This window comes from Tripterygium wilfordii, chromosome 2 (genome assembly GCF_013401445.1).
Source record: "Tripterygium wilfordii isolate XIE 37 chromosome 2, ASM1340144v1, whole genome shotgun sequence".
Classification (NCBI taxonomy): Eukaryota; Viridiplantae; Streptophyta; class Magnoliopsida; order Celastrales; family Celastraceae; genus Tripterygium; species Tripterygium wilfordii.
The window spans coordinates 2,697,313-2,724,637 of NC_052233.1; the positions used below are offsets into that span (position 1 = coordinate 2,697,313).

The 27,325-nt window shown below is 42.6% G+C and overlaps 2 protein-coding genes and 1 pseudogene across 2 annotated transcripts in view; 2 read left to right on the top strand and 1 right to left on the bottom strand.

Moving 5' to 3' along the window:
* Positions 1 to 14,979, top strand: part of LOC120009442 — a 39,764-nt gene extending 24,785 nt beyond the window's left edge. The window contains exons 6-11 of the mRNA XM_038860052.1: positions 3,097 to 3,807; positions 12,118 to 13,020; positions 13,111 to 13,176; positions 13,270 to 13,405; positions 13,697 to 14,132; positions 14,890 to 14,979. Coding sequence (XP_038715980.1) covers positions 3,097 to 3,807; positions 12,118 to 13,020; positions 13,111 to 13,176; positions 13,270 to 13,405; positions 13,697 to 14,132; positions 14,890 to 14,979 — 2,342 coding nt within the window. The remainder of the gene's footprint in view (positions 1 to 3,096; positions 3,808 to 12,117; positions 13,021 to 13,110; positions 13,177 to 13,269; positions 13,406 to 13,696; positions 14,133 to 14,889) is intronic.
* A 3,341-nt stretch (positions 14,980 to 18,320) lies between these two features.
* On the top strand, positions 18,321 to 26,759 carry LOC120009450 (annotated as a pseudogene).
* Positions 20,334 to 25,602, bottom strand: LOC120011775. The gene is made up of 2 exons (XM_038862898.1): positions 24,683 to 25,602; positions 20,334 to 21,733 (listed from the first exon to the last, which is right to left on the bottom strand). Exons 1-2 carry the CDS (start codon positions 25,260 to 25,262, stop codon positions 20,490 to 20,492), a joined length of 1,824 nt encoding a protein of 607 aa, XP_038718826.1. The 5' UTR covers positions 25,263 to 25,602; the 3' UTR covers positions 20,334 to 20,489.
* Positions 26,760 to 27,325: the final 566 nt, after the last annotated feature.

A 27,325-nucleotide genomic window follows, 5' to 3' on the forward strand; every position in this document is an offset into this window, starting at 1 on the left:
GAAATGGAGCCAATGAGGTGGATGGACCCCCAGGGCAAATTGATCCTCGTTCTTTGGAGGAATGTGCTAGACCAACTTGGGATACCACTCCCTCTAGTATCTGGTATCCGCCTATCAACTCTACTCACTTTGAGATCAAGCCGGCTATTATCACCATGATCTCCAACTCCGTTGTGTTCCATGGCTTTCCTCATGAAGAGCCAAATGTGCACATTGCTTCATTCTTGCACATTTACGCTACATTTGATATTCATGCTGCTTCACGTGATGCAATTCTCTTGAGGTTATTTCCATTCTCATTGCGGGACAAAGCTAAGGCATGGTTGATGTCACTTCCTCCAAATTCCATCACTACATGGGATGAGCTTTCGGAGCAATTTCTATCTAAATTTTTCCCTCCGGCGAAAGCGGTTCAAATCCGGAATGATATCATGACATTCTCCCAATTTGATCTTGAGTCTTTCCATGAAGCTTGGGAGCGGTTCAAAGCCATCTTGAGGAGTTGTTCCAATCATGGACTTGCGGAGTGGATTGTTTATCAGGCTTTTTACTCTGGATTGAGTATGTCTACGAGGCAAATGTTAGATGCAGCCGCGGGTGGTTCTTTTATGACTAAATCTCAAAAGGATGCTCGAAATTTGCTTGAGAAGGTTGCTAAGACGAATACTTCTTGGCCTACGGAGAGGCTACCACAAAGGCAAGGTAACCCAAGAGATGCCGATGTGATGTCCGCCTTGGCCGCTATGGCGAAAAAGATTGATTCTTTGACGGTGAATTCTCCTCAAGGAGTGCATGCGGTTCAAGGAATGTCTTTCGTATCTTGTGATTATTGTGGTGCTAGCCATCAAACCGGAGAATGCTTGATTACTAATGCATCTTCTTCTCAAAGCGAGCAAGCTAATGCTATTGGAGGTGGGCACTATAATCGGCCAAGAAATGATCCATATTCAAATTTCTACAATCAGGGATTTAGAAACCATCCAAATTTTTCTTGGAGCAATAATCAAAATGTGCAAAACCCTCCTCCTCAACAAATTCAGCCCCAAGAAAAGAAGAGGACATTGATGAAATGTTTGCTAAGATGGCCGGGAGTATGGATGCATTAGCCAATAACACAAACAACTTCATTAGCAAGACTGATTCTGCATTACAAACTCAAGCATCATTGATTCAGAATCAAGGAGCTTCCATTAGAAATCTTGAGATACAAGTGGGGCAACTAGCTAATGCTTTATCTTCTAGAGAAAAAGGGGGACTTCCTAGCCAAACGAAAGTGAATCCGAAGGGGAAAGATCATTGTTATGCTATTACTCTACGGAATGAGAATCTAGTGAAAACTGCTGCTGATCTAGATGCTGAAAAAAGCGAAAAAACTGAAAGATGAAGAAGTGCAAAAAAATGTAGCTGAGGAGGGACAGAGTAAAAATCCGATCGATCGGATCCCTATTCCAGTTGAAGTTGAAAATGGGACAGAGCCTAAGTCCGATCGATCGGCCCCAATTCCGATCGATCGGACCACTGCAGACCAGACTGAAAATGTTGAAAAAATGCAGAAAAGCAAGGATGTACAATCTCGGTATGCAATTGAAATGGATTGGCCTGATAGTTCATTGCCAGCACCTCCAGTTAAAGCATATGTGCCTCCAATTCCTTTTCCGCAAAGGTTGAAAAACACCAAGAAGGATTCTCAACTCTCAAAATTCCTTGAGGTGTTTAAGAAGTTGCAGATAAACATACCTTTTGCAGAGGCTTTAGAGCAAATGCCTAGCTATGCCAAGTTTATGAAGGAGATTCTTTCTAAGAAGCGGAGGTTGAAGGATTATGAGAGTGTTCAATTGACGGAGGAGTGTAGTGCCATAGTGCAGCAAAAGCTTCCAATTAAGAAGAAAGATCCAGGAAGTTTCACCATTCCTTGCACCATTGGTAGTACGGTGATTGAAAGGGCACTATGTGATTTGGGAGCTAGTATCAATTTGATGCCACTATCAATAGCCAAGCTCATTGGTTTGCATGAAATCAGCCCCACTATAATGTCTCTTGTCATGGTGGATCGATCTGTTAAATATCCCCGTGGTATCATTGATGATGTTCTTGTCAAGGTGGACAAATTGGTGTTTCCAGTGGATTTTGTAATTCTTGATATGGAGGAAGATGTCAATACTCCAATTATTTTGGGAAGACCTTTCTTGCGCACGGGGAGAACTCTTATTGATGTTGAAAAGGGAACTTTGGTGTTGAGGATTGCGGATGAGCAAGTCACATTCAAAGTGCTTGAAACTACCAAGTATCCGGAAGATGGGGAATCTTGTTTTCGTATAGACACGGTGGATCATATAGTAGCACACACTTGTGCCATAACTTCTTGCAAAGATCCTCTTGAGACTTTCTTGGTGAATGAGGATGCTATAGAGTGTGATGATGATGATGTGGTGGAATTCATGAATTGTTTAGAATCTATGAAAGACTCTAAACCAAGAAGGTTCCAGAAATTTGAGCCTCTTGGTGTCTTGCCTTCTAGACCACAACCAAGTATTGTGGAAGCTCCAACACTTACTCTGAAACCTCTCCCATCTCATCTTCAGTATGCTTATTTGGGAAACTCTAATACTTTGCCGGTTATTATCTCTTCGAATTTGAATATGGAGGAAGAGGACAAGCTTTTAAGAGTGTTGAGGGAGCATAAAATGGCTTTGGGGTGGACAATAGCGGATATTCGGGGAATTAGCCCCACTATGTGCATGCATCGTATCTTGATGGAGGAGGAGTACAAGTCTTCGGTGGAACATCAACGCCGACTCAATCCTAATATGAAATAAGTGGTGAAAGCTGAAATTTTAAAGCTTCTTGATGCAGGAATTATTTACCCTATCTCGGATAGTTCTTGGGTAAGTCCGGTGCAAGTTGTTCCCAAAAAGGGTGGAATCATGGTGGTGAAGAATGAGAAGAATGAGTTGATTCCCACCCGGACTACTACCGGTTGGCGAGTTTGCATTGACTATAGAAAGCTCAACAATGCCACTAGGAAGGATCATTTCCCTTTGCCCTTTATTGATCAAATGCTAGAGAGGCTTGTGGGGCATTCTTACTATTGCTTCTTGGATGGTTATTCGGGGTATAATCAAATCCCCATTGCTCCGGAAGATCAAGAAAAGACTACTTTCACTTGTCCTTTTGGTACTTTTGCTTATAAACGGATGCCTTTCGGGTTATACAATGCACCGGCCACCTTTCAACGGTGTATGATGAGTATTTTCAGTGATATGGTGGAGCACACAATTGAGGTATTTATGGATGATTTTTCTGTTTTTGGTTCATCATTTGACTCTTGCTTGACAAATTTATCTATGGTGCTTCAAAGATGTGAAGAGACTAATTTAGTGCTTAATTGGGAGAAATGTCATTTCATGGTGCAAGAAGGGATAGTCTTGGGGCATCGAATTTCTCAAAAGGGCATTGAAGTGGATAGAGCTAAGATTGAACTTATTGAGAAACTCCCTCAACCAACTTCGGTTAAAGAGGTGAGAAGTTTCTTGGGGCATGCGGGATTCTATAGGCGCTTCATCAAAGATTTTTCCAAAATCACAAAGCCTTTATGTGAATTGTTGTTGAAAGATGTGAAGTTTCATTTCACAAAGGAGTGCTTGGAAGCTTATACCACTCTTAAGGAAAGGCTCACTACAGCCCCTATTATCACTTCTCCGGATTGGAACATTCCATTTGAGCTTATGTGTGATGCTAGTGATTATGCTATGGGAGCGGTTCTTAGTCAAAGGAAGAATAAAATTTTGTATGTTATCTACTATGCTAGCTGTACTCTCAATGATGCTCAACTTAATTACACAACAACGGAGAAAGAACTTTTGGCGGTTGTCTTTGCTCTTGACAAGTTTCGATCATACTTGATTGGCTCCAAAGTCATTGTGTATACCGATCATGCAGCCTTGCGGTACTTATTGACGAAAAAGGAAGCCAAGCCAAGGTTGATTCGATGGATTCTTCTTCTACAAGAATTTGATTTGGAAATTCAAGACAAAAAGGGATCCGAGAATGTGGTGGCGGACCATTTGTCTAGATTGTTGGAGGGCCGGGAGGAAGCCACCATTCCTATCAAAGAAACATTTCCGGATGAACAATTGTTTGCTATTCACTCCTCTACAACTCCTTGGTATGCTGATTTTGTAAATTATTTGGCCAAGGAAATCCTTCCTCCGGACTTATCTCACTCACAAAGAAAGAGATTTCTTTATCTTGTTCGGTTCTATTATTGGGAGGAGCCTTTCTTGTGGAAGCAATGTGCGGATCAAATTATTCGTCGGTGTGTTCCGGAGGAAGAGATGGTTAGTATCTTGAGACATTGCCATTCATTTCCATGTGGTGGTCATTTTGGAGGTAACAAGACGGCGGCTAAAGTCTTGCAATCCGGTTTCTATTGGCCTACTTTGTTTAAAGATGCCCATTCATTTGTTCTTGCTTGTGATGAATGTCAACGTACGGGGAACATCTCCAATCGAAATCAAATGCCCTTAACCAATATCCTTGAAGTGGAGCTTTTTGATGTGTGGGGGATAGATTTTATGGGGCCATTCCCCAATTCTTTGGGAAATTACTACATCCTTGTGGCGGTTGACTATGTTTCTAAATGGGTGGAGGCCATGGCGTTGCCCACCAATGATTCCAAAGGGCTGTTTAAGTTTTTGAAGAAGAACATTTTTACAAGATTTGGTACCCCGAGGGCGATTATTAGCGATGGGGGTACCCATTTTTGCAATCGGCAATTCAATTCCTTGCTTGCCAAATATGGAATTACTCACAAGGTGGCCACTCCCTAACATCCTCAAACAAGTGGCCAAGTGGAGATTTCTAATAGAGAGTTGAAGAAAATTCTTGAAAAAACGCTCAATGCCTCAAGGAATGATTGATCTTTGAAGCTAGATGATGCTTTATGGGCTTACCGTACGGCTTTCAAAACTCCTATTGGCATGTCTCCCTTCCGCTTGGTATTTGGGAAAGCTTGTCATCTCCCGGTTGAATTGGAGCACAAAGCCTTTTGGGCTATTAAATTTCTAAATTTTGATATGGCTAGTGCGGGAGAGCAGCGGTTATTGCAATTGAATGAGCTTGATGAAATTCGCCTTGATGCTTATGAGAATGCAAAAATCTATAAGGAGCGGACCAAGAAATGGCATGATAGTCACATTGTTCGGAAGGAGTTCAAAGTTGGGCAACAAGTGCTGTTATTCAATTCAAGACTCCGTCTATTTCCGGGCAAGCTCAAATCAAGATGGTCGGGCCCTTTTCTAGTTACTGCGGTGTTTCCTCATGGCGCCGTTGAGATAAAGCATGGAACCATGGGAACTACATTCAAGGTGAATGGGCAGAGATTGAAGCATTATTATGAAGCCGAATTTTCTTGAGGGAAGGTCACTCTTCCTCCCCAAAATCCACAACAATGAGGAAGCAATAGTCGGGCCATCGACTATAAACTAGGCTCTTGTTGGGAGGCAACCCAACCGGGGTAACTTCATTCCCTATTCTCTTTTTAATTGCTTTATTTTCGTATATATATATGTTTTTTTTGCTTGTTTTGAAAACTGTCTGGGTTGGTCTCGAAGTGTTTTGGTGCAGGATATGCAGTTGTGTGAAAAATGGACAGAGGCTAAAACCGATCGATTAGACTTGGTATCCGATCGATCGGACTAGGTGAGTTAAAGAATGACCCGAGCGCAAATCCGATCGATCGGGGATACAATCCGATCGATCGGACGCGTGGGCCAGGGTTTTTAAAACCGAAGCCCGCGCAGCGCCCTCTCACCTTTCCCTTGTTTCTCTTTTCTCTAGCTCCTCCGCGCAAGTCCGGCAATTTTTCTAGTTCTTCACACCCACTTTTCTTTCCACCCACTTGCCATCATTCTAGTTCTTCATTTCGACCTACACCCACCCCAGGTATGATGATTTCATTCCCTCTTGGTTTTTAATTTGGATAGGTGTTGCCGAACTTGAAATTGTTTTTGGATATATAGAACTTTGTTGGAGCTTGGATGCTGTGGGTGGATAGCATGTGGCTTAGAAGTGTGTGCCTACTTTTGTGTGCTCTTTATCATGCATTATTCTTGAATTTCAAGGGAGGCCATGGTTCTTTTGCCTTCTTTTCTTGCAATGCACTCAATGTGCACACAAAGTGTTCGATAAAATGTCTCAACCATGCTTGAGTGCTTGGAACTATCACGTTTCATTTCTAATATGCTCTAGTGACTTGTGTGATTGTTTTCTTGCCAATTTGAACAGTTCTTTCGCTATTGCAATGTGCCCGCACTTCCGTTCTCATTCTCATGCACAATATGTTTGCTAAAAGGCCTCACCCAACGTTCTTTGTTTGAAATTGCAAACTCACACACGTTTCTTTGTACGCTCGCATCCATAGTCCCATTATATACAAATATATCATATTGGGTTGTGCATTGAGTGATTTTGGTGTTTATTTTCCAATTATTGATTTTTGCGCAAAAAATGCTAATGCGTGTGGTATTGGGTGAGGTTATGTCTTCAACATTTTAAGTGCGGAGTTTATTTGAATGCTATTACTATTTTGGAATGAGTGCATGAGGGAGCTTGAGTATGCTAAATGTGTCGGACCTTGTTGTCTTTGTGTTTTCTACCCCACCACCATCACCCAAGAGAGCGCGGGGCACTAAGAAGAAAACTCTGGCACCTCCGCGTCCACGGCCTTCGGAGGATAACTTTGCTTCTGCCCGTATTGAGCCAGATTGGAGGATCGATATTGTTATCATGATCCAGCAGTTGAACTTGTGGGCCAGGAATTATTTACACCGCGCCCGGTTGGATTTCTTATGGGACTCCGACCCTATCGCCATTGATATTTATCCCACCTTGGTCCGTGCATTCTACCACACTTTGCGCACGGTTGATCCCGCCGAGGGCGAAGACGGTCCCGCGCGCTACACTGTGAGAGTACCCAAGACCGATAGAAGAGCAGTTTCCTATACATTCACCACTGTCGATATTTGTGATGCTCTTGGCTATCCAGCTTCTTATTCAGAGGATCTTCCAATCGGCCCTCCGGTAGAGGTGGACCACACCACCATGTTCCACACATTGGTTCCCGATCCAGCAGTCCGACAAAAGAATAGACAGGCTGCAACGAGGGGTTCCATACCCCCTCGTCTCTGGATTATTGACAGTATAGTGAAGAAGAATTTATGGCTCCATGGCCATAAATCTGAGAGGCGTGGCCCAGCCTTGGAGTTACTTTATTTCTTCCATCAGGAGTGTTGGTTTGATATCGGATATTATTTTGTGCGCGCCATGCTGCAATGCACGACGGAGGTGCGTGAGGGGAAGAAGATGCGGCTGTTCTTTCCCCGGTTAATCACTCGTTTGCTCCGCCATTTGGGCCACCAGCTGCCCCCACCGGTGATGCTGACCCCTTTCTTGCTAAGCTTTCCAAAGCCGACTGGAATCTGCGCACCAGCCACCTTCCTCCCGCTGATGATTCTGATGTTGAGCCAGTGGATTCCAGTGGCCCGGCCAGTCCTGCTGATCCCCCACTTGTTCGCTCTACTGAGGAGCGCTTGGAGGCCATTGAGTTATTTCAGATAGAGACCCGTGACCAGCTGGCTGCTATTCGTGCTCAGCAGTCGGAGATGATAGATCTTTTGCGCCAGCTGTCCATGCAGTCTTCTTCAGCCCCAACTGCTCCTGCACCTGCTTCTACTGATCCTTCCAGAGATCCTCTTCCATCCAGGCGCTGTTCTTTCTGAGATCACCCAGGTTGTTTTGTTCCTCTCTTCCCACTGTGTAGTCATAGTTTGAAACACTGAGGACAGTGTTCACATCAAGTGTGGGGGTGGGAAGGAAACTTTTTATTAGATTATGTTTACCTTTTATTGTGTTTTCTCTTTGTTTGGATCTTTTGAATTTTATGGTAGTGTAATTTTTCTTTTAAGCTTTTAGTGTTGCTTTCCCCTTCTATGATGCTTACTATTGATGTGTTCATTGCATTGGAGATGAATTGATGAATTGTGGCTTAGAAATTGATACTTTGCTTTTCAAAAACTTGTGGCCAAAGGATCAAATTGAAAACTTTTCGGTAGTGAACATTCATTACTTAGCAAATTGTGGAGACTTGAACCAATGTGAGTTTTGAGCCATTCGTTTCTCAATGAGTGATATAAATCAACTCTATTGTTTTTATTCTGCTCACTATAATATTTGCTTGATCTCATTATTTTTCATCATGGTCGCTTGCTAAGTACTCATTACATGACATTACATTACATCCAAATCACTTTCATGTGGGAAATTCAATAGTGTTCTTGAAAAAGATGAGAGTAAGGCCATTTTTTGGATCTATAAATACCTTTCTCATCATATCTTATACATGCTATCCTTTGCACCCTTTTTGAAGCCAAACACTAACCTTTTATTCATAGCCAATTTCCCTGCTTCTTATTGTGGAGAAAGAATTATTTATGTTAAATGAGAAATTGGGATGATATATGCTGAATTTCTTTTGGTCATTGAGGGAGTGTGGATGTATGTTATAGTTTTCTTTTGGAAGAAGTGTGGGGGGTATTAACTGATAGAAAAGTGGAAAAAGGAGCATGCAATTGGTTTGTTCTTCTAAAAAAAAAACAAAAAAAAAGAAGAAAAAAACCAATTGCATTTGCATGTGACTCTATATTTTTGAATTAATTGTGAAGGAAAAGGAATGATGGAAGAATGGAAAGATAGTGAAGTATGGGGAAAAGTTGAATGACATTTCTTTATATAATGGTTCTCCACTTATTCAAAATTCCATACCCTTTGCCCTTCTCATCTAGCCTTTACCCTACATTACAAGCTTAAAAAGTCCCACTTGATTTTGAGAATACTTTGGATTTGAACACAAGTTGTGAATGAGGATGTTGGTCAATTGCTTGGTTAAGTGACATCCATTCATGAGATCATTTCATTTGTTTCTTAAGCTTTCATTGCAATGTTGCTTGTGGAAATTCTGAGTTCTTGTTTACAATATTCCGCCCACATGCACTTGAGAGAAACACTTAGCCACTTCAGTGTGATTTTGCTTGTGAGTGAATATCTGTGAGGCTTGAAGTTGAAGCTAAGAGCTTTGTAATGTGCTGTGTTTTCTGCTGGAGTTTGATTTATGATCCTAAGGCTGCTTGACATTTTATAAAAGATTACTGAGCTACAATTTTGTTGATGATTCTCCTTTGTCTTTGAGCTACTTTCAGTCCTGAGATTGTGGGAAAGTTTTAAAATTCCTTTCATTCTTGATTCTAGAGTTACTCGAGGACGAGCAAAGATTAAGTGTGGGGGTGTTTGATATGCCAATTATATTCATATAATTGTGCATCATTTTACATGAAATCTTGCATTGTTTAAGAGTTGTTTTGGACTATATGCTGCTTAAAGAGTGTTATGTGCGCATTTCAGGTGCCGGGGCACAAATGGAAGAAAAGTAGCTGAATGGATAGGAAAGAGACAAGAAGTGGAGACATAGATAAATTTTGATCGATCGGCCTTATGGTCCGATCAATCGGACGCCTTTGAAGCTGAATCAGACAGAGCTGAAGTCCGATCGATCGGACCTCTGTCCGATCGATCGGCCAGAATCGTGAAAGGATTCTGAAGATTTGCAAAATGCCGATCTCGCTCTAAACCCAAATGGTCCCACTCAAAACGGCACAGATGTCCGATCGATCGGTCAGAATCGTGAAAGGATTCTGAAGATTTGTAAAACGCCGATCTCGCTCTAAACCCAAATGGTCCCACTCAAAACGGCACAGACTTATTAGACAGAACGACTGAAGAGTTGTTAGGAGTATAAAAGCTTAGAATTTTAGGGTTTTAGTAACTTTTCACTTTTGGAGCAAAACCAAGGGTTTTGGGAACTTCTCTACAGCAGCCATTGGCGCAAGCGCAAGGGGGTTAAGGGGTTTTCCTTCTTTTCTTCTTTAATCTTGTATTTAATGTTTGTTGTTTTGGATCTTGTGTTGTATCCCTTAGTTATGAGGAACTAATCCTCTAACTAAGGGTCCTAATGGAACCCTTCTTTGAAGATTAAAGGAAATTGGTTTATTGTTCTTGAATCTCTTTTTATGATGTTGATTTTCTGTGGATATGCTTATTGCTTTCAAATGCTTGATCACCATTTGAATGATTTCTAGTCTAGGTTGAGACCGGAAGGATAAACCTAGGGTTGCAAGAGTCCATAGAAAACATAGGTTGTATGAACCATAGGAATATAGGTTCATGACTTATGCAATCATTAATTGATTTCCATTATGCTTAAGGGATTTTTGATATGAAACCGAATGTTAGGAATAACAGGGATTCTATTGAAAATACTTTCAGTGTATCTAGGAATAGAACATTGGATAGTTTGGGAAATCGATTGTCAACAACTAAATTGAGAAGTGAGAATTGATGAACCAATGAAGTTTAGTCGGATAAGAAGTGGTGACATTAGGAGCCTTAGTGTTTACTTTGTTTGAAAACAAAATTTCTGGTTTGTTGCTTTGTTAATCATTAAATTTGTCATTTACTTAGTACCATTTTTAAATTACTTGTTTAGCATTAGGTAAAACCAAATCAATGTTTCGCTTTCCATTTTAGTGTGCTAATTGCTTATATTGTCATTGAGTTGAAATTGCCAAAACATCCTTGTGGGAAGAAACTCTATTCACTCTTTATTACTTGTGCGATTTTGTCCGCTTGCGAATATTTCACAACATATGGTTAGAACCCAAATGAAGATTTCAAGAGGAGGTCTCTAACTGACATCAAGATTGAGATTAACCGGGTGCCCAAGAAGAAGAATCTGATCGATGCTATGGAGAACGCTGATATGTTAAGAGCAAGTGGGAGAACAACTCTTGGGGTAGGAAGCTCATTGTTCAGAAGAGAATGGCATCTCTTAATGACTTCGATAGATTTAAAATTATGTTGGCCAAGATCAAGAGGTCTGGATTGGTGAAGCAAGAACTTACTCATTTTTCTTGTTTAATTTAGAGAGACCATCAATCTGAGAATTTAGCAAAAATGAGATTTTGCAACCTTTTTTAATGTGACCTATACTAAGTCATGTGGTTCTTGCACTTCAACTTTATGTGGTGGTGATGGCCTTTTAGCATTTATTTTCTGATATTCTTATTCCTCTTCAAATTGATTATTCAGCTTTGAAGCCCTAAAAAAATAAAAAGTTTTCCTTTAGATTGAATTTATTAATGTTGGGAATTTTACCCTCTCTAGTAATGACATTTTGAGTGCTCAAGCATTATGTGATAATTGATTATTTCAGTTTAATTACACCCTATGTACAGATTTTCAATCTCCCCAAGAACGGTTATGCATATGATCGATCTTCTTGTGGTAGATGTTCAAACCCCCTACAACGCCATCATTGGCAGACCGTTATTGTACAAGGTTCGGGCAGTGGTCTCTACATACCACCTCAAAATGAAGTTTCCAACTTCTAATGGGGTAGGAGAAGTGAGTGGGGATCAGAAGTTAGCTCGCATGATGTACTATACTGACTTGAAAGATAGGAAGAAGACCTCCATATCAGTGGGAAGCTTAGATGTTAGAGAGGAAGAGAAGATACTAAAGCCCACTCCAGCTGAAGCGCTTCTTCCCATAACCGCGGAAGAAGGAACTGAAAAGAGACTATTCTTAGGGTCTCAGTTAAATAAAAAGTTAGCTGAGGAGGTAACCAAGCTTCTCCTCTCTAACATTAAGAACTTCGCATGGAGTGCACACGAGATGCCAGGAATTAGTAGGGAGATTATCTCCCACAGTTTGAGCATCATACCAGGGACTAAACCGGTGAAGCAGAAGAAGCATAACTTCGCCTTAGAGAGACAAATTGCTATCAAGGAAGAAGTGGGGAAGTTACTTGAAGCTGGCTTCATCCGAGAGGTGCAGTACCCAGATTGGTTGGCCAATGTGGTCATGGTGAAGAAGGCGAATGGAAAGTGGCGTATGTGCGTTGATTTCACAGATTTAAACAAGGTCTGTCCCAAGCACAGCTATCCTTTTCCCAAGATGATCAATTAGTGGATGCAACTTCGGGACAGGAACTCCTTAGCTTCTTGGATGCTTATTCGGGGTACAACCAAATCAAGATAAACCCAAAAGATGAGGAGAGTACCTCATTCATAACTCCAGAAGGGACATATTGCTATAAAGTTATGCCTTTTGGACTTAAGAATGCTGGTGCCACTTATCAGAGGTTGGTAAATCATGTCTTGGCTGATCAAATAGGGAAAACAATAGAAGCATATGTAGACGACATGGTTGTGAAGAGTAAAAGGGCTGAAGATCATCCTTCAGATCTTCAGAAAGTCTTCAACACTTTGGCAAAATTTCAAATGAAATTGAACCCAGACAAATGCGCATTTGGAGTAAGCTCCGGAAAATTCCTTGGCTTCCTTGTCACTAGTAGAGGAATCGAAGCGAACCCAGAGAAGGTAGAAGCCATACTTCAGATGGAGCCTCCAAAGTCTCCGAAGGAGGTCCAGAGATTAACTGGAAGAGCAGCAGCACTTGGGCGATTCCTTGCTAGGTCAGGAGACAGGTGTAGACCTTTCTTCCAAGCTTTAAAAAAGGCCAAGGAGTTTCAATGGACTGAAGAATGTCAGAAGGCATTTGAGGATTTGAAAAAATACCTCGGACGTCCTCCCCTACTAACATGTCCAAAAGAAGGAGAGGTATTGTACTTGTACCTTGCTACGACAGATCATGCAGTAAGTGCAGTCCTTCTCCGGGAAGAAGATAAAATGCAGAAACCGGTATATTATGTCAGTGAGGTCATGATTGATGCTGAAACTCGTTATACTGAAGCAGAAAAGTTTGCTTTAGCATTGGTTACTGCTGCTCGAAAACTGAGACCCTACTTCCAAGCCCATACGATAGTGGTTCTTACTGACCAACCATTGAAGAACATTCTTCAGAAGCCGGATACATCAAGAAGATTGATAAAATGGTCCATAGAGTTGAGTGAATTCGACATTCAGTACAAACCAAGATAGGCGATTAAGGCTCAAGCCTTGGCAGATTTTGTTGTTGAATGTCTCCAACCAACCTTAGTTACACCGACCGAAGATGACTACCCTCAGTGGAACCTTTTCGTTGATGGATCGTCTAATCAAGAGGGTAGCGGAGCTGGAGTACTCCTCTTCGGTCCGGGGGGCATATGTATTGAGCATGCTCTTCATTTTCACTTTAAAGCGTGAAATAATGAAGCAGAATACGAAGCAGTACTAGCTGGATTGAGATTGGCCGTCGAACTCGAAGTCAAAAATTTAATAATCAACAGTGACTCTCAGCTAGTGACTGAACAAATGAAGGGAGACTATGAGGCGAGAGGACTAAACATGGTCAAGTACTTAGCTGCGGTCAAGAAATTACTGGCCAAGATTCCCAAGGTAGAGATCAATCGAATACCTAGGGAGGAAAATGCAAAAGCAGATGTCCTTGCTCGATTAGCTTCAGCCTGATCAGCCAAAGGGCCTACTTCGGTCAAAATTGAAGTACTTCCTCAGCCGAGTATTTCGGCTGAACTAGAAGTTGCTCCGGTTGAAGCTGAACCAAGCTGGAAGGACCCGATCAGAGAATTCCTACTTGAAGGGAAACTTCCTGAAGATAGGAATGAAGCGAAGAGTCTCCGGAAAAGGGCAGCAAGATATACTTTGATTGACGGAGAGTTATACAGAAGGTCCTTCACACTTCCATACCTGCGATGTTTGGCACCTAGAGAAGCTGATTATGTTTTAAGGGAAGTGCATGAAGGAATTTGTGGAAGTCATATAGGAGGAAGAACACTGAGCTATCAAGTGCTACGTTGTGGATACTACTGGCCTACGATGGTGTCAGATGCCAAAAAACTTGTTCAAAAATGTGATAAGTGTCAAAGGCATTCTAACATACCCCATCTTCCTCCTAGTCAGATGGTGCCTGTTCAGAGTCCTTGTCCATTTGCTCAGTGGGGTATGGATCTTCTTGGTCCATTCCCACCAGCATTGGGTCAAAGGACATATCTGATAGTAGTCGTGGACTACTTAACTAAGTGGGTAGAAGTGGAGCCACTTGCAACTATTTCTGAGAATAAGGTAATAGACTTCATCTGGAGAACCATTGTCTGTAGATATGGGATACCAAGAGCCCTTATTGTTGATAACGGCAGACAATTTGTCGGAGGAAAGATGAAGAAGCTATGTGAAGACTTGGGGGTTGATCTCAGAGTCACTTCGGTCAGCCACCCACAAGCTAATGGGCAAGCCGAAGTGACAAACCGAGTGATCCTCCAAGGTTTGAAGACAAGACTAGATAGTGCCAAAGGAAGATGGGTAGAAGAACTACCTAGTGTGCTATGGTCCTACCGAACCACAACACGGACTTCTACTGGAGAAACACCCTTCTCCCTGGCATTTGGCTCCGAAGCCATGATACCTATAGAAATTGGAATCCCAACTACAAGGATCATTAACTTCAATATCCAGGAAAATAATGAAGCACTTCTGAATAATTTAGACCTGGTGGAGGAAGTTAGAGAAGAGGCTCGAATCAGAACTGCTGCGTATAAGCAGAGGACTACCCGATACTACAACCGTAGGGTCAAAGAAAGAAAATTCACCCCAGGGGACCTGGTCTTAAGAAAGAAGGAGGCTGCAGGAAAGCACCCCAGAAAGTTAGGGGAGACGTGGGATGGACCTTACAAAGTAATTGAAGCATTCAAGGAAGGAACATACCGAATTGAAGACCCAGAAAATCATGGGAAGAAGATGCGTCCTTGGAATGCTGACAATCTACGTAGATATTTTATTTAGTTGAACAATAATTTTTAAAGAGTTGTTATTTTTTCATTAGTTCAATAAAACAACAGTTCAGAAGTTGTCACAATCAATCCTCCCATTAGACTCTTCGGTTCAATCCGGCCACTTCGGCCCAAATGCTTAGAAAAAATTCTAAGTCCAAAAATAGGCCACTTCGGCCCAATTAGACCCTTCGGTCCAAATAGGCCACTTCGGTCCCAAAGCTTAGAAAAATTTCTAAGTCTTAAAATAGACCCTTCGATCCAATCAGGCCACTTCGGCCCAAAAGTTTAGAAAAAATTTCTAAGTCTCAAAAATAGGCCACTTCGGCCCAATTAGACCCTTCAGTCCAAATAGGCCACTTCGGTCCCAAAGCTTAGAAAAATTTTCTAAGTCTCAAAGATAGGCCCCTTCGGCCATTAGACCCTTCGGTCCAATATGGCCACTTCGGCCAAAGCGGATGCTTCAGCCGAAGAGGTTTCAAAATTGTTCAGAGAATGAAGGAAGCCAACTTCAGTCAAAAAGAAAAGCGCTTCAGCAAAAGAGCGAACTTGGGGTAGAAGTCCCCACTTCAATCACAAATTAATTCAGAATTAAAAGATCAACAAAATATGGAAATATCATTCTGAAATAATGCAAATTTGTTCATACATTGTCCAAAAAAAAAAAAAACTAAACTAAACAAGTTTGGACGGAGGGTTCAGCTAAGTCTCTGGCATCTCTTGTTGGTTAGCTTCTGGCTGGACAAGTTTAGAAGGTTCTAGAGGAGGAACATCTTCTGGAGTAAAAGGACGAACATCACCTTGCTCAGTTGATTGAATTGGAGAATCACCTTCAGTAGGGATGATATGAGGAGGATCTTCATCTGAAGTGACTGCGGTAAGGTCAACAGTTGAAGGAAGTTCATCCCCATCCTCGAAATCTTCTTCAGAATTCTCCTCATCTTCAGCCTGGCGATGAACTTCATCCTCAGCCCTAGCAAGTTCAGCGTATATTTCCTCTTTGGACTCCTCCAATCCATCCTTTCCAACCAAAACTGGACAAAGCTTGTCAAGAACACTTGGATCCTGTCCAGCCTCAATTAGAGCTTTCCTGGCCATCTTGAAGGCACCTCGACCACCGAAGTAGCCTTCTTGACGAAGAGTCAATTTGAACTCTTCTGAAGCTTTGTATTCTTGAACCTCCAGGGCTTTGCCTTCGGCAATGGCCTTCACTCTTTCAATTTCAGTAGCTTGTGAAAGCCTAGTGACCTCAGCTTCGAGCCTCGATTTCTCCTTACGGTATTTGAGCTCCTTGGCGTTAGCAGCATTTAGAGCTTCGGTCCTCTCCGTTAGTTCGGCCCGAAATGTCTCTAGCTCGGCTTCAGCCTTCGCCTTCGCCGAGGCAACTGCTTCGGCCCTTTCAATTGCCGTTGTTTCGTTGTGAGCCATGTTCGCTATGCCTCCAGGAAGTGTAGCAAGAACAGAGACAACCTACATAAGCATGATAGACTTCAGTACTTCGGGACCAATTTCATCAGTAAAAAATAACTCAAGTTAAAAAATCAGAACCGAAGTTAAGTAAAGTTGTTGTACCTTCATGGCAACAACGTTTAGCTCTAACACTTTGTCTGATAAGGCAAGTGCTTCATATCTGCTGAAGTCAGTAGGAGTTGGTGCCTTCGCGACCATCCTACCCGCGATAATCGGGTTATTGGCCGAGTCACTCACCAGAACATCCCAGTTCGGTGTATGAATGGTGAGATCCTCAATATCCATCCTTCGGGGTGGTTGGGTCACTGGAAGAGGGATGTTGGTGAAATCTGGGGTTCGGGAAGGGTTTGGGCCCAGCTGTGTTACCCTTACCAAAGAACGGACTGTAGTTGGGGCGTTGAGAGCGTTAGCTGCAGCCGAAGTCTCTCCCGTGGTATTCTTCCTTGAACGTTTTGGGTTCGGCTTCCTTCGGTTTCACTTACCAATGACGTGCTTCTTGCCTTTTGAAGCCCCAGCACTGAACATGTTCACATAGTCTTCCATGCTCGCCATATCTGCAAAAAAGGATGACCGAACTTATTAGTAAAGACAATATAGACGAGCGAATTTTTTTAAGTCTAAAAGAACCAACTGTAGCACACCTCTCTGGAGAATAACCGAAGAATATGCATAAGCCGAATCAATTCTACTGAATGATAGAGGGACCGAAGGATTGGGAGGAAGGTAAGACTTCAATCGATCTAACAGTTCTCTATCAGTCTCAAGCCTGAGTTCAAGGGGATTATTGAACTGAAAAACGTGAGGAATACCGAAGGTTGTTCGGAACAGAAGGTTCTCTCCGGGATGAAGGGGGGCCTTCACGAAGAAGTAACCCTTCTTCCAATCCTTAATGGAAGCTTGGTAGTGAGGGGCTTCAATTGGAGGCCGAAATTGAAAGTAGTACAGCCCGACCTCCCTACCATGCCGACTTAGTCTAAGGACGTGTTGAATGATAAAAGAATTGAAGGGTACTTTGTACTTGGCACAAAGGTTGATAACGGTATTAAGGAAGAACCAAGAGTTGGTGTTAGAAGGGTTGGACAAATACCGAAGATACGGAAAAAACTGGTCAGTGCAGGGGGATAAGGAATCCTTGCACCATATTTTAGAGAGTGGAGCGAGACGGCGAACTCCCCTTCCCTGGGATGAAGGGGGTGTTCGTCTGGAAGGATACGATGGCATGGCCATGGGATACCGTACTCTCTCCTAATATTGGACACCCCATGATCATCTAATCCCGAACCAGATAGACAGGTCGGTTTGGAATCAACCTCGTCTCCCCCCTCTTGTTGATTAGGAGGAATCTCGTTTGAAGCAGCAACTTCTGGTTGAGTCGACAGAAGTACCGAGGCCTCAATAAGACCAGTCTGAGGTGAGTCAATAATGTTCACCTCAGAGTCGGATGCAGTCTGCTCACTCGAAGTAGAAGAAGAAGATGTAGCCCCTGACGAAGAGGACGAGGTGGAGGAACTTAAAGACATCACTTTAAAATGATAAGGAAGAAGGGACTGACCTGATGGATGTTGAGGGACTGGAAAGGAGTATGTTCAGTTGAATGAAGAGAGGCTTCGGTCTGTCAGTCAGATGGAAAACTCTTTAACAGTAAAAAGGACGAGTAAAAATCGAAGAGAATAACAAATCTCGTATTTATATAAGGTGACGGATCCGATCTAATGGACAGAAGTTTGTGACGCTTCCTATCCTTCGATCTCATCCGCAAAGATGAACCGACGTATAAATATTATTACACTCATACCCAGTTTATCATTAAGATGCCTTGGTACAAGTGTAGGGGGCAACTGGTATTCCTAAAATAACCCTCGTAATAGGAGAAGACCACGTGGCGGAAAGAATGCCAGCAAGGCCGTTGATAAAGAAGAATTGAAGGGTGTACTTCGGTTCTTAGCCGAAGTATACACTTCGGTACTACAAGGAATAAGTCACTTCGGCTCAACCGAAGTGTCCATCTCGATACATGACGGAAGGGGCTACTTCAGTAAACAAGGTTTAGCTACAGAAGAGTCCTACTCCCCTTTGGAAAGGGATACGGATGGAATTTACCATCCGACAAACCCTCTGGAAAACCAATGAGAGAGAGTCTGACTCATATTACAACTCAAACACTTCAAACTCATATAAAAGGGGAACCTCTGCCCTCAGGTAGATCATCTAACTCTTACATTCTGAAATACTTACTGAGCAAGAGGCAACGCTCGAAGCAACGAGCCATCCTCCCAAGTTTAGTACTGTACTGACTTGAGCGTCGGAGAGGCCCCCCCGAGTACACCCTCGGGGCCCTACCGAAGCTTACGTTTGCTTCCAGTGCAGGAAGGAAGGAGGAGATCACGTACCAGCAAAGGAGAAATTAGTTATTCCAGCTCAGTCTGACTTGGCTGATTTGTCTGATAGGGTGGACCTGTTTCAGACATCATCACTAAGTTTTTCGATTTCCAAAAATAATTCGAAGAAAAACAAACGTTAATCTCATTTTTTTAATACAAGAATAATTTATTAGGAATAAATATTAATCAAGATGAGAAAAAGAATGAGTATAAATGGTACTCACGTAAATTTATTTATTTTTTTAAAAAGAGCACAATACAATAGTACTTTGATAGATTGCTGGCAATGGGTAGGGGATATCGAACACTTTAGGCATTTTTAAAAAAACAATATACATAATAAAAGCCTTATATTAATTAATCATTTTTAGGTATTTTCAAATAGTTTGGTGGTTCAAAACCATTTTAGCAAGTGAAGTGAGCTTGCATAGAGATCAATGAAGGAACCTTTCACATCTTCGAAGAAGACCCAATGTGTTAAAACTTAAAAGACATACCCTTTTCAAGTCATCGAATTGCCAAAAGCTTCTCTTTAGTCTTTACATTCCCAAATCCCAATATATATATATATATATATATATATATATGCTTCTTCCATTTTAAAACTCGGACTGTGTGTAGGGGAGAGCAAGCATAAAGACCACAATTTCAGTGACAGGTAAAGTAAAACCAATCTCAGTACTTCAACGGTTTTATATATGTGTTTTTTGTATGCAATGTGTTAAACACTTAAACGAAATCTCCTGCTTGGGTTCAGATGAAGAGTATCCCTCTTGAAACAATGGAAGCAATGAGCAAACAAGTAACGGTTTACAGCTCTGACTGTGAAGGTGACTCGCTTTCAGTGGTGGTTAACCAGCCACAACAAGAAGTGGCGATTGATGCACCCATTGTTGCTTCCTGCAATAATCGCATCAGGCCTCTGCTTGATGCCGTTGATAAGCTCAGGCACCTTATGGTCATGAAGGAAGGAATACAATTACCCACCATTGTTGTAGTTGGCGACCAATCTTCTGGAAAATCTAGTGTTCTCGAGTCTCTGGCAGGAATCAATCTCCCTCGTGGACAAGGTATCTGCACCAGGGTACCTCTTGTGATGAGGCTCCAACATCAACAGATTCCAGAGCCAGAGCTTTACTTGGAGTTCAATGGCAAAACAGTCCAAACTAATGAGTCCGGGATTTCTGAAGCGATTAATCTCGCAACCGATGAGATTGCTGGCAATGGGAAGGGGGTATCAAACACTCCTCTGACATTGGTGGTAAAAAAGCTTGGTGTTCCAGACCTTACAATGGTTGATCTTCCTGGGATTACTAGAGTGCCTGTTCATGGCCAACCTGAGAACATTTATGAGCAGATTGCCGGGATGATCATGGAGTACATTAAGCCTGATGAGAGTATCATCCTCAATGTTTTGTCTGCAACTGTTGATTTCTCTATATGTGAATCGATTAGGATGTCGCAACAAGTGGATAAGAAAGGGGACAGGACTCCTGCTGTTGTCACAAAGGTCGATAAGGCGCCTGAAGGGTTACTCGAGAAGGTGACTGCTGACGATGTGAATGTAGGGCTTGGCTATGTTTGTGTCAGGAATCGTATTGGCGATGAGACCTACGAGGAAGCAAGAAGGAAGGAAGCTGCTGATATGAACTGAAAAGGGTTTTACTATTGAGCAAGGCAATACAGATCCAAAATAGAGAAATTAGGGGAAGAAACAGAGACTATCTCTCAACATCACACATTACACACCTTTCCCAAACCTCCTAGATAACTATTTATTCATAGCTAGTTTAATCACAGCCCTACACGTAGTCCCTTAGATGGTTAGGCCTATTCCTTTCACGAACCATCTTTCTCCTCCTTCCATCAATATCAGCGATCCCTTTTGATTCTGCTGTAGGAATGTCCACGTCATCATTTCCAGCTATTGCTTCCAGAACCTTCCCCGTATTATCTGGCCTCATGACAATACTCCCCTGGTCAGTGAGAACCTTGTCCTCAAGGTTCAAGTTAGGAAATTGCTTAGACACAAGGGCCAAATCTTCCCAAGTAGCATCTTCCTGCAGCAAATTCTCCCACTGCACCAAAACCTGCGGTATTAACTGTCCTTGGCGTACAACTTCTCTCTGACTGAGTATGGCAATTGGTTTCACAACTGGCCCCGAAGGTACTGTCAACAATGGAAGTGGAATAGACTGCTGCTCTGGGTTTCCCACACATCGTTTAAGAACAGAAACATGGAAGACCGGATGGATTTTAGCTGACACCGGCAATTCCAAACGATAGGCCACTGCCCCAACCTTTTGAATGATAGGAAAAGGACCAAAATATCGAGGACCCAACTTCTGGTCACGGCGCAACCGCAGTGACAGCTGACGATATGGTTGAAGCCGAATAAAAACCAAATCGCCTACTTCAAACTGAACCTCACGCCGATGCTGGTCAGCTTGATTTTTCATGCGAAGTTGCGCGCGCTGCAAATTAGTTTTTAGAAGACGCAACAATTCATCTCGTGTGATAAGTTCATGATCAACAGCGTCACAGGTTGTGGAACCTGGAAAATACTTCTGAATTAGAGGTGGCAGTCGACCATAGAGGGCTTGAAACGGCGTCATACCTGAAGCAGTATGGTAAGCCGTGTTGTATGAATACTCTGCCCATGGTAGAAATTTAAGCCAATGCGCCGGGTTGTCTTGTACAAAACAGCGAAGATACATTTCTAAGCAACGATTTAAAACCTCTGTTTGGCCATCCGTTTGCGGATGATAAGCACTGCTCATATTCAGCTTTGTGCCTTGTAATTTGAAAACTTCTTGCCAAAATGTACTCAAAAATAGTGGATCCCGATCAGTAACAATTGAACGTGGAAGTCCATGCAGTTTAATGATGTCCCTAACAAAAACAGCGGCTACCATAGTGCTAGTATAATGACTGGGTAATGGGCAAAAATGGGCGTATTTGGTTAATCTGTCAATCACCACAAGCAAGGCTGTTTTGCCCCCTGAAGCAGGTAACCCAACCACAAAGTCCATGGATATATCTTCCCACACTTGCTCCGGTATGGGCAACGGTTGCAACAATCCGGCCGGCGATAGTTGAGAAATTTTCATTTGCTGGCAAATCAAACATTCAGTGACGAACTTGTGAACATCTTTCTTCATTAAAGGCCAATAAAAATTAGACGCTAGCCTTTTATAAGTTCGTAGAACACCAGCGTGTCCGCCCACTGGGGTTGAATGAAATTCCTCAATTAATTGTTGTCTCAATTGTGAAGTAGCAGACAACACAATCCGGTGTTTGAAATAAATCAGACCTTGCCGAATCAAATAATGAGGGACCGAACCTGGATCAATGAGGATTTTGTGACTTAGTGTGACCAAATCCTCAGCCGCTGAAGTTTCTTGCACTAATAAGGGTAGCAAATCAATCTGGGGAGTTGATAGAGCAGAGAAACTAGCTACCTCCCACTGCTGTCTTGATAGAGAATCAGCAACAATATTATCCTTACCTGGACGATATTGAATATCAAAACTATACCCCAAAAGCTTGGTCATCCACCGTTGTTGTTCTGGGGTTTGAATAGTCTGGTCCAGTAATTCCTTCAAACTCCTCTGATCTGTCTTAATAACAAATCGTCCTCCTAACAAATACTGTCTCCATTTGGCAACGGCATTTGTGATTGCAAACATTTCGCGGTGATAGACAGATGCTGCCTGCATTCGAGGAGATAATTTGGCACTATAAAAAGCAATAGGATGCCCTGCCTGGGTTAATACAGCCCCAATGCCCGTGCCGGATGCGTCACTTTCCACCACAAATGGCAAGCTAAAATTGGGCAATTTCAAGATCGGGGCTGATGTCAAGGCTGTTTTCAAGAGTTGAAAAGCTGCTTGCGTCTTGTCCGTCCATACAAAAGCATCCTTATGGAGAAGGTCAGTTAAAGGGGCAGCAACCATAGCATATCCTTTAACAAAACGGCGATAGTATCCCGTAAGTCCCAAAAAACCACGTAAAGCTTTAATGGTTGTGGGAGGAGGCCACTTTTCGACCGCTGAAACTTTTGCTGGGTCCATTTGCACTCCCTGACCCGACACAATATGGCCAAGATATTCCACTGAGGTCTGACCGAATGTACATTTACTGCGTTTAGCCACAAATTGATTAACTTGCAACACCTGAAAAGTATCAGCCAAATGTTGTAAATGATCAGCCCAAGACTTACTATACACCAAAATGTCATCAAAGAAAACCAAGATAAATTGACGAAGGAAGGGCCGAAATATAGAATTCATTGTAGCTTGGAAGGTGGAGGGAGCATTGGTGAGGCCAAACGGCATCACAAGATACTCATAATGCCCCTCATGAGTGCGAAAAGCAGTCTTTGTGATATCCTCTGATCGAACTCGAATTTGATGGTAGCCGGCTAGCAAATCCAGCTTAGAAAAAAACACCGCACCATTTAATTCATCCAATAATTCATCCACAGTAGGAATAGGAAAACGATCCCGCACCGTGATGGCATTCAAAGCTCGATAATCAGTACAAAATCGCCATGCCCCATCTTTTTTTTTGACAAGTAAGACGGGAGAGGAGAATGGGCTAGTACTTGGACGAATAATTCCTTCCCGTAGCATTTCTTGAACCAGCCGTTCAATTTCCGATTTTTGGAAATAAGGATAGCGATATGGTTTTACATTGACTGGATTTGCTTGTGGTAAAAGGTGTATGGCATGATCAGTTGACCGAACTGGTGGTAGCCCTTGTGGTTTCTGAAAGATAGACTGATATCGTGCCAGTAATCCACTCAACTGGGGTTCTGTCACTTCCTCCCCACCTTGAGCTGAGTGAAATTCCATGGTTAGTTGTAAGCAAGTTCCTACTGCACCTGACTGAACCAAGCGACGTAGGTGATGATAGTTCATGGCAGTTGGCAAGGATGAAGCCATGGCCTGAAGACGAACAGATGCGCCATTATGGTTCACCGTAATCACCCGTTGGACATAATCATACAAGATAGGATTAACCGTATGTAACCAAGAAACCCCTAAAACCAACTCAGCACCTTGGATAGCCACCACATACAAATCAGCTTTGAATAAGTGATTTTGGATAGTAATTGGGACCTGGCGAATACAACCTTCACATCGTAGTTTTTCCCCATTTCCTACAGCAACTGTAATACCCTGCACTACTTCAATTGGCAGCCCCAAGGTCTTAGCAACCCGACTTTGGATGAAGTTGTGCGTACTACCCCCATCGACCAAGGTATGTAACTGGGAACCCGCCACGGTCGCCTGAAATCGCAAAGTCTGTAACGAAGGAGAACCCGTAAGTGCGTGAAAGGATATAGCCGTATCCGTAGTAAGGGTACTCTCATCGGACGTATGTGGTAATTCAGCAAGGTGCAGGGCTTCGGTCAGTTGTGCCTCAGATACCTCATCAAGCCCTTCCCCAGGATCCGCGAGATCCAAATAAAATAGTTGTCGACGAGCGGGACACTGATGCCCAAAAGTAAACTTAGCATCACAATGATAACAAAGGTTAAGGTCACGCTTCCGCTGCATTTCAGCAGTAGTAAGCCTCTGAATAGGAATGGTGGAAGCTCGTTTGACAGCTGGGGCAGGAGGGTTAGGTTTAGTCGAAGAATCTGGTGGTCGAATTGGGTTAGGAAGCAGAGGTCCACGAACTTGGACGGTGGGTCGAAAATCCAGACGTGGTGTACCACCGGATACCGCAGCCTTCTTGAGAGCCAAAAGCTTAGCAGTATGAAGCCGAGCGAGGCCAATAGCTTCAAGAACGGTGGTTGGTTTACAGATGCGAACATCGTGTTGAATATCCGAATGCAGGGCAGAAAGAAAAAGGCTCAAACGGAAGGAATCCGGTAGTTGAGGCACACGATTTGAGAGAAGCTCAAACTGGGATTGGAAATCCTCAAACGAACCAGTTTGTGTGAGTTTAGCTAAAGCAGATCCATGATCTTCAAATGCTGTCGGACCAAAGCGAATCTCAATGGCACGAGCAAAATCAGACCAAGAAGGAAATGGGTGAGCCGAGGTGGCCCATTGAAACCACTGCCAAGCAGGACCATCAAAGTGATAAGAAGCGATTTCCACCTTCTGAGTTTCATTTGTCTGAAAGAGATGAAAAAATTGTTCTGCCTTCGAAACCCAATCCAGAGGATTTGTGCCGTCAAAGCGAGGGAAATCTAAGCGAACAGATCCCGGTGGAAAAACTCCCATGGAGGCGGTGGTATACGCCGCTAGAGGAGGAGCGGCTATCGGAGAAGCAGGAGCAGGAGCAGGAACACCCGTGGTTGTGGAAACAGTCACAGCAGAAGGACTGCTGAGTGTAGAAAGAGAAGCCTGAGCCAGACGAAGAACCTGTTCCAAACGGCCATCCATCGCGGTAACACGGTTGGTTAACTCGTGAACGAAAGTTTTCTGATCTGTCGTGACCTGAGTCAGCTCCACCAACGCAGATTGAAGAGACCCTAATGACGACTCATGAACGGAGGAGGCTTCTTGAAGACGGCGAATAGCGTCGTCCAGGGCTTTGAGACGAGTCCCTTCAGCCATGGCGGAGATTCAATGAAAGCACCAATTGATATGAACTGAAAAGGGTTTTACTATTGAGCAAGGCAATACAGATCCAAAATAGAGAAATTAGGGGAAGAAACAGAGACTATCTCTCAACATCACACATTACACACCTTTCCCAAACCTCCTAGATAACTATTTATTCATAGCTAGTTTAATCACAGCCCTACACGTAGTCCCTTAGATGGTTAGGCCTATTCCTTTCACGAACCATCTTTCTCCTCCTTCCATCAATATCAGCGATCCCTTTTGATTCTGCTGTAGGAATGTCCACGTCATCATTTCCAGCTATTGCTTCCAGAACCTTCCCCGTATTATCTGGCCTCATGACAGCTGCATTGTTCGAGTCTCATCCCCTTCTGTGTTTGATTGACAAATCTATTGTTGGGGTTCCTGTTTTGGCACAAAAGCTTGTGCAAATACAAGCTGCTATCATAATGAAATGTTTACCAGAAATTGTCGAGAAGATCAATGACAAGTTGAACTCTAGTCTCTCCGAGTTTAATAAACTTCCCAAGACTTTCACCTCGATTGCAGAGGCCATGACTGCTTTCATGGGAATTATCGCAGCAAGTAAGGAGTCCCTGAGGAAAATCATTTTGAGAGGAGAATTCGATGAGTACCCAGATGACCAAAAAATGCATTGCAGTGCTAGGTTGGTTGAAATGATCAACCAATGCTCGCAGGAAATGCAGAACCATCGCTCAAGTGATCTGAAGAAGAACTTTTTGATGGATGAGATTAGTGTTCTGGATGAAGCTATTAAGGGAATAAGACTTCCAAATTTCCTGCCACACAGTGTATTCATTGCTCTGTTGTGCAAAAAAGTGGACTCAATTTCAAGTATGCCAATGGAGTTTGTAGAGAAAGTCTGGACCTATATAGAAGGTGTGGTGATTGATGTTTTGATGAGTCATTCGGATAACTATCACCAGCTTCAGATAGCAACAAGAAGAGCTGGCCTCAATCTTGTGGCAAAGATGAAGCAACAGTCTTTGAATTGGGTGATGGAAATAATTCAGATGGAAAAACTGACCGACTATACTTGCAATCCCGAAAATTTGCTCGAAAGCAGTAAATTGATGGCTAAGCAAGATAAGTTTATGGCTGATGTTTTTAACGCTAAAATATCTCCCGCTATTATATATCTTGAAGGATTTGGCGAAGTTGAAGTTGTTCGTTTACGTGAACATAAGCATGTTGTGCCTCAAGCATATGACCTGAAAGCAAGAATGACAGCCTATTGGAAGATTGTTTTGAGGAGGTTGGTTGACAGCTTGGCTCTGCATTTGCAGCTTAGTGTTCATAATCTTGTTGACAAAGAGCTGGAAAAGGAGATTGTGAATGAGTTGCTGATGAACTCTCATGGTGGTGGAATCACCATCGGTTGCTGGGAAGAGTAGCCGGACCATCAAGTTGCTTCAAGAGTCTAAGAAGGTTCTGGCTAGGATCATGGACGACATTGCTACTGCTTAATGGTTTGTTACTTTGTTTTGGTATGGTATCTTCTTGTTTAGGTATTTGTCCATCATATCTAGTGTGTCTGGTCTGTTGACATGTAGAAGTTCTACTATGGTATTTTGCTATGTTGTCCCTTAGGACTGCTGTTGTTTACTTTCCTAAGTCTATTTTATATAAAGCTAGGTGTTTATGTGTCATGGAAGTCTATTCTGCTATGCTTCAGTCCTTTGCAGTGTCAAAAAAAAAAAAGAGAATGGAAATTTGCTTCTGTAATTTTCATGTGAGCGCAATGCAGTTTCAGGAATCAGAATTGTGTCAAGCAAGCAATATGCAATCTGTCATTTTATTCATAGTCCGCCTTGTATTCCTGCTGAGAAATCTTGCCATCTTTGTTGGAATCAAATTCATCGAAAACTCGTCCATTGATACTCAAGAACCTGGAAGCAAGTGGTGCTTCTTAGGAAGATCACAATTGATAACCACATTAACCTGCAGGTGGCTAACAGGTCAGAATTAGGAAAATCAATATTAATTGAAACAATTGCAGAAACAGAAATCAAAGGTGCCAAACATAGAAAACG

What these genes read in the sequence shown, in the direction of transcription:
- LOC120011775 (XM_038862898.1), bottom strand. Translation starts at nt 25,262, where the DNA reads ATGGCTGAAGGGACTCGTCTCAAAGCCCTGGACGACGCTATTCGCCGT. An exon ending in TGCCATTGAGATTCGCTTTG is followed by an intron (nt 21,734 to 24,682) that starts GTCCGACAGCAT and finishes CGGAGCAAGTGT; the next exon opens with GGGAAGATATATCCATGGAC.